Source organism: Nesoenas mayeri (assembly GCF_963082525.1).
Source record: "Nesoenas mayeri genome assembly, chromosome: 3".
Classification (NCBI taxonomy): Eukaryota; Metazoa; Chordata; class Aves; order Columbiformes; family Columbidae; genus Nesoenas; species Nesoenas mayeri.
In genome coordinates this window covers 48166548-48174009 of record NC_137544.1, presented here as the reverse complement: position 1 = coordinate 48174009, position 7462 = coordinate 48166548, and the positions used below count along the sequence as shown (strand labels likewise).

Sequence of the window (7462 nt, the reverse complement as noted above, 5' to 3'; positions counted from 1 at the left end):
CTCAACATGTCCTATAATGCCTGTGGGCACTGGCAACAGGTAAAAGCTAGGAACCAAAGTGCTGCCAAACACTGACAGGTATTTTCCTCGATATTCTACTCATTAGTCAGGTTCTGACTCCATGCCCAGCTGTGAGTGAGATCGAGAGCAAGCTTGCATCGTCTCACACCACTCTAGGATACAGCACCTTCAGGAGATGCTCCAGGAACTGAAATACATGGAACAAGGAGCAGCTTTCTGCAGACGTGAAGACACGAAACAGAGATCACATTGGGTAACACAGCAGTGCAGCAGTCCAGCTGTGTGGGTGACATAAAGCACATGGAAAGACAAGGGAAAATCAACAAATGTTAACACGATATAGTGAAGGACCCAAATAAGTGTGGTAGAAACACAGGTTCCTTTGTCTGAAAACAAATGAATATGTATTTTCTTCAACACAAACAGTGAGGAGCATGGACTAACCAAGACTGGCAGTGTTCAAGTGCAGGGACTGTGCTCTGGTTCTGCCTGGGTGGAGAGGAAGCCTGTGCCATAGGGACAGCTGCTGGGAAGCCCTCTGCTTGCATGGGGAAGGTGCAAGGGATAGGCCAAAGATGCTCTGCCCCAGCACCTCATGTCAGGGGCACAGAGGGCAACAGGGGATAGAAGACGCATGTGGTCTTGTAGGTGATGGCCAAGCCTGGGCTTGCAGCTAGAAGCTTAATTGTGCCCAAAGGCAGGGTGAAAGGTGTATCTTGACCACGTTTTATTCCTCCACAAGGTGGTGAGGTAGGTTGGGCAGCCCAGGGGACCTGCCTGCACTAGCAGTTATCCACTTGAGAGTGCCTAGGATTGATGATTTAATAATTCAAATAACACTGCAATGAAGAAATGTTTTCGGTCTCTTTTTTCATGTGCAGCACCAACGCATTGCTGGAAGGGCTGAGCATTCAGTATTCAGCTGATGTGTCTGAGGTACCTGGCAGAGCATCTTTTTCCATGTTGTGCATGATACTTTGAAACACTGCACTCTTCACCTAATGCAGACCTTAGTACCGTCATCTCTTCTCCTTCTCTTTCTCTCCCATGATGTGTAATATGGTGCCAACAAACTAGAATGAAACAAAAATAAAAAGGATGGGAACCTGCTGCAAAAAAACCCTTCTCAGTCTTTGTGGACCCTGCAAAGAGACCACACCATTGCTTCACCTTCCGCTGCCTTCTGTCACTTCTTTGCAAAGAACAGAGCTGGCACAAGCAGACCTGCCCCCACCGAACCGGTTGCCACATCCCCCATCAGCTCTGAGCCAGCACTTACAGCTCTCCAGGCGCCCTGGCAGCAGCTGGATTATTTCCACGCCACGTTACTGCCCTCAGTAAATGAAACTCCCCCTTGGGGGATGTTTTCCCTGGGAGAGCTTTCTATATTCAGAGAAAAGTGCTCAAACATCAAGAGGGCAGCGAAATGTGTGCTTGTTTTCTACCCAGGGGAGTTTTTTGTGGCACTCTTGGGCAGAACGCAGCAGTTCAGGAGCTGCTCCCTGAGCCTCCCGCTGCTGCAGGTCTCTGGGAGGAGTTCACTCAATGGGGACCAGGCAATGGGGAGACATCTCACAACTCGGAGTGCCCCCCAAGAAGCAAACCCAGCAGCTTCAGATGTGCTCACCCTCTGTGCACAGCTGAACTGCACCCACTCGGTCACTCCTTGCACTCCGAGTCGCAGGTCTCCATCATGAAGAACCAAGAAGGAGAAAACATGGGGTTTTGTTTTCCCCCTTGGCATTTTTTTTTGCTTTTTAAATGACTACCACAACAACAACAACAACAACAAAAGCCAGCCAAAGAGCCTAGGAGCAGCTGCACTATCAGAAATTATTTTTACCTCATTAAAAAAAAAAACATATTCCTTTAAAATGAGAGCAGCAGAATAGAGATTAGAACTTCTAGTGCTTTACTGGTGTTACTTAGTGCCTGTGGATCATTACATTGATAAAAATATGTACAGGCTCACTTTTCAGGTTTAAAAGTGTTTTGTCCTTTTGTTTGCTTAGCTAAATAAAGAGGTTTTGTTTGACCTGTGATTTTGAATCCAGCTGGCTTTTTAATATACAGTGACTCATACAAAGCAGCCTGCAGAGTCAGTCTTGTTTCTACCATTACATCGCTGATTTCAGCAGAAGCCCCACAGAAAATCAGGCACTGTGAGGGGCTTTTGGCCCATCTCCTGAACAACCTGTCCTCACCAGGGCTGTGCTCTTCATTCTGTAATTGCTCCCACCCAAAGGACTGGGCTAATCACAGAGAGAGGTACTTCATGCAAGCCTAAATGACGGGATCTGGTCTTTAGAGACACTGCAAGTCCTGTAAGATTTTCAAGGTTAGTAATAAACCATTAGTTTCTAATGAAAATTGGAGCTGAGGCCAAGGACTTCCTGCCTCAAAATGGTAATTTTTTATAATGAGATACTGTCATTATCTTGGCTGATGTGCAATAGAGCATTGCTGGTTTCAATGGGAGCAAGCTGGGAGCTCTTTAGACCAAGACTGACATGACTATTATTCAGAATAAGCCAAAGAATTTTTAAGGGTGATAAAGCAGGAAATCTCGTTTTCATTTTCAGTAAAGGCAGCATATAATATATCATTACCAAACACTGGGTCTGATCCTTGCACCTAGCTCAGTGTGTGTTTTCTCCCCTCACAGCCTGCACTATTGATGTGAAAACGTAGAAACCGTGGAGCACACGGGCCCACAGGCACAAGGAGAGATCCACGCTCACTGGTGGTGATGGCAATTTCTGTTGCAGTTCTGCAGTCTCTGTGCAGGCGGAGTTGCCCCTTGACTTTTGGAAATAGAAGATCAGACACAGGACATGTTTGGTCCCCAGGCTGGCTCCCCATCAGGGCTGCAGGGGGGTCATGACCGTGTCCTACCCAGCAACTGGCAATGGAGGCTCCAAGAATTTTTGTCTTCCGCAAATCATTTCATGACCAAGGTAAAAGTGCCATTGTCTGACAACAGGAGGAGCTTGTGAGTCCAGAGACTGCAAATGTAACACCGTTTTCTCATGTAAATATCTGCTGTTTTGACAAAAAAAATCAGCAAAGAAAATACAAGCACCATGCTATACACCTTCCTGGACTTCCTCCATCAGTAATTACAGCTTTTCTTTTTCTAAACCGACATGTTATTTGGAGAGATAAGAATTTTTGTGGCCTGCTTTATGTTATTTTGCTCAGGTATCCCTGCAGATCAGGACTCTCTTTCAAAGTGAAAGGCCATATTTTACTGCAAGTGCATTCCCATCAACTCCACTCTCATGGCTAACCAAAAAGCGCTGAAATGCTCTCTCCTCTTTTTGCCTTAGTGTTTCCAAGAATTTATGAATCAGCAAAAGCTTTCTGAACGTTGTGTGTAGAAAAAATAAAACACATTTGTATTGTCAAAAAGAAAGGCTAAGATCACTGTGACCAAAATTTGCTTCCTAGAAGAGGGGAAGAATGCTTGGGTAAATACTTCAGAAGTGTTGCACTTCTAACAGAAGGAGTTCTTTATTTTGTGATACAGTAGGTCACTGGGGAAAGTGTTAAACTGAAAATGCCTTCATATGGCAGACAAATGAAACAAAGCAAATAATATATTGGGCTAAAAATGGAAAAGTAGCTCACCTAAGACCTTTTCACTCCTGGATTAAGTGGTTTATTACTGAAGCAGGATTTTATCCATCTATGTTTTCTACATCTAACTTTTACACAGGTTGCCACCGCTTGATGGTGAAAATCCCTGATGCCCAGTTCCTGACAGAGCTGATGGAGGCAGGTGGCATCAGAGGTGGTCTCTAGCAGATTCCATCTCCCTAACTTCAGGGTCTAAAAGTACCCATAAGAAATTTCTCCTGGGGGCTTTTGGAGCCAATACTGGTCTTCATAGCCTGCACAAGGGTCCCAGGAGCCTGCTCAGATCCTGCTCAGCATCTCACACCTGGGTGCAGGTTCAGCGTCGGGATTTGAGGACCTGAATCCAGGTGTGGAGTGCTGCCTGTGGGAAACACTCAGTAAGGGAACCGATGGCAGCCCTGCCCCATGGTTTCACTGCAGTCTGCACAAGAATGACAAGGTTTTATGAGACAAAAGCCTAGCAAATGGCAAATTTTCCAGTTTTACTAAAAACGTTTTGCTGTATTTCACCAGTTTGAGGCACTCGCTGGTCTTCGCTCTCAGCAGTTCCTACTGTGGGTGATGTAGCATCTTTGGCTGAGTCTACATAGGTCACTAGAGCCGGCCCAGGATGCTCCAGCCAGCAGTTTGGTCCCTGGCTTTGCAGGGGGAAAAGAGCTTAGGCATGCTCTGTGCCACTTGGCTGCAGGGCTAGAGGGCAGGCCTTGCCCTCTTTTACTTACTAGCTTAGATGTAGAATATGAGATGAGGGCTTAAGAGAGGGACTAGCAACTTCGGAGTTAGTGTTTTGAACTGTCAAAAGATCTGGTTTAAATCATATCTGTAATATCTGTAACAACAGTACTCCGATGAACTGCATCCCTGAATGTATTAATCAATTGAAATGTCATATTTATGATTATTAGAATTAATAGAAATAATGGGGCTAGTGGAATGTGGAATATGGGTTTGGTGGTGTTGTGTTTTGGTTTGGTTTGGTTTGGTTTTTAGTGAATTATCTTTGCATTATCCGTGAAATAATACTGGATTTCACAACACTTGCACTCACTTAAGTACAAAACTACAAATTCACAGCCTCGCTGGGGTTTCTTGGATCCTTGTGGCCCCAGCTGCTCCAGCAGGTAAATGCTCAATGCATTGCTCAGTCATAAGCTGGGAAACACATTAGTCCAAACTTTTTATATGGTACCATGCACACAAAAATAATCTGTTTCAGCCCTTAAATACAAATTGAAATGATAGTGGTAAACTATAGCATAATCATAATTATTGCTTTAAATAAATCAGTTGCCCGTGAATTTAAACCTGAGTGAAGGTTTCTAAGCTCTAAACAACATTGACCTCTGATGGGTTCTTTGAAGCCACCAAGTCATGGGATTATCAGAAAACTGTATACTGCTCCAAGACAGGCAGACAGCAGATATGCACTAAAAAGCTTTTTCAACAGCATGCAGTCCAAAAAAACGAGGGGGAGAAACAATTCAGGTTTCCCTCAGAACTGCAGATGATAAGGGAAGTCAATTTATTGTGGCGTTGTACAGGCTTTTAGGAAAGAAGATGATGTGACTTTTTTCTTTTTTTTCCCCTTCAGCATTAGACTAAAAGATGAACAAAAGAGTCCAGCTTGAAGTCCAATTTTTTCCCCACAGTTTGATAACTTTTAAATGGAGCATTATCATAAAGGGCTACCTTACAACTTAACGATGAAAGCTACTGAAAACCCAGAGAATAACTCTAATTAGCAGCCTGTTTGACTGGGCTTTTTGTTTCTTTGGTTGCTGGAGAATACAAAGGAGTTTGTGCTCTTCCTTACTCTCCCTTTGCCAGAGTAAAGAAGAGAACAAACAAACAAGCAAGCAGGAAGGTGCCTTTCTTGGTGCAGTATTTCATCTCCATAGTGAATGATGATCTCTTTAGGCAGAATTACACAGGGAGCTTTCAAAAGTAAACAAAAGGACTTTGCTCAACTGGCAAATTTGCCAGCTGTCTTATTTCTAAAAGCATCTAAACACACCAAGTCATACTACATCTTACATGTTTTTATTTGTATACAAAATGTTATAATTTATCAATATTGTGCAGCAAAATATAGATACACACATACATACATACAGCCCCCACTCTCCCCAACACACACACACACACAAATACAACACAAACACAACTTTCTTTCTCTCTGCCTTTCAGAAAGGCAACACTGTTTTGGCAGGTCAGCAGCTAGAAATAAGGTGCTATGATTAAGCGGTATCGGAATGTCTTCACTTTACAAATGTGATGTGCAAGTTTATATACAACCACTTTTTTTTTTTTCATGGAACCCAAAACTCCATATACCGAACAACTGTCAGAGTTACAAACATGTATAAAGTGCTAATACTTAAGCATGTTTCCAATGACCTCGTGACGTAGTTTGAAGTTTAGAACAGGCACTGTAAGAGTTCACTGAGTAGATTGTCCCTTGGTGTGGGTACAACAGAGAGAAAAGTCACTCAGACGTCACTGGGGGACCGGGAGCGAAAGGACACTTTAGCCTGAAAGCAGCCACAGAAGAGCACCCACATGGACCTCTGGATTTCATGGTTTCTGTAGGCGTAAATGATGGGGTTGATCATGGAGTTGTAGGTAGCGGGTAGAAGCGTCGCGTATGTGTACACGGAAGGGTAGTCGGGATCCCCCACTACACAGTAGATGGCAAAAGGCAGCCAGCTGGCTCCAAAAGTCCCGAGGATTATAGCAAGGGTAGAGACTCCCTTTTTGGTGGCGACATAGTGGGAAGCAGTCAGAAAGTGCTGCTGGAGAGCTATCTGGTGGGCATGCCTGCAAACGATCTTGCAGATCTCAATGTAGAGATGGAGCATGATGAGGAAAATGAGAAAGAAAGAGGCGGACAACAGCGTCACGTTGCTCTTGGTCAAGGGTCTGACAACGCTGCAGGCAGCACGGTCGTGAAGGCAGTTCCAGCCCAGGACGGGGAGCAGCCCCAGGCAGAGGGAGACCCCCCAAGCACCCGCCAGCATGGTGTGGATGCAGAGCACTGTCCTCTCCGAGTAGTAGGTGAGGGCATTGTAGAGGGAGAGGTAGCGATCGACCGTGATGGCCAGCAAGCTACTCACGGAGGCGGTGAAGGAGGCGACGAGGAAGCCCACCGTCAGCAGGCTGACCGTCTCGGACTGGATCACGTACTGGAAAACGAAGTTGAGGATGAGGCCGAGGCCGGCCAGGAGGTCAGCCGTGGCCAGGCTGCCGACCAGCACGAACATGGGGCTGCGCAGGGTGGGCGAGTAGCAGATGATGGCCACCACCAAGGCGTTCTCGCAGGCGATGGCGGTGCCTGAGACGCAGAGCATCACGTCCCAGGGGTTGAGGGCGGCGGGTGCGGGGGGCCGCGACGACAGCTCCAGCGAGGTGTTGCCGCTGCCCCCGCCGGCCGCCAGCCCGGGGGCGGCCGCTCCGCTCTCGTTCAGCGCCGCCGCCGTTTCCATCGCCGCCCGGCTGAGGCGCTGAAGCGGGTCGGTGTGGCGGCGAGGCGGCGGGACGCGGGGACGGCGGGACGAAGGGGCAGCGGAGCGGCGGGGCGGCGGGGCGCGCATGCCGGGCGGCGGCGCCGCGCCCGCCCTGTCTGTGGTGCTGAACCGGGAGAAGTTTCCCGCCGGTCCGGCCGCCCCCCGGGCCCCGCCCCTCCCCTCCCCGCCGCCCCGCCCCGCCCCACCGCCCCGCCCCTCCCCGCCGCCCCGCTCGCTGCCCCGGGGGGGCGGGCCGTGCCGCGCGGCGCTGACGTCAGCGGCGGGAGCGGGGCGGACAG

At 47.7% G+C, this 7462-nt stretch overlaps 1 protein-coding gene across 1 annotated transcript; it reads right to left on the bottom strand.

Moving 5' to 3' along the window:
- Positions 1-6149: 6149 nt before the first annotated feature.
- GPR6 (G protein-coupled receptor 6) lies at positions 6150-7142 on the bottom strand (the record flags this gene model as incomplete). The annotated part of the gene is made up of 1 exon (XM_080342921.1): positions 6150-7142. The coding sequence occupies one exon, from the start codon at positions 7140-7142 to the stop codon at positions 6150-6152; it is 993 nt and encodes a 330-aa protein (XP_080199047.1).
- Positions 7143-7462: the final 320 nt, after the last annotated feature.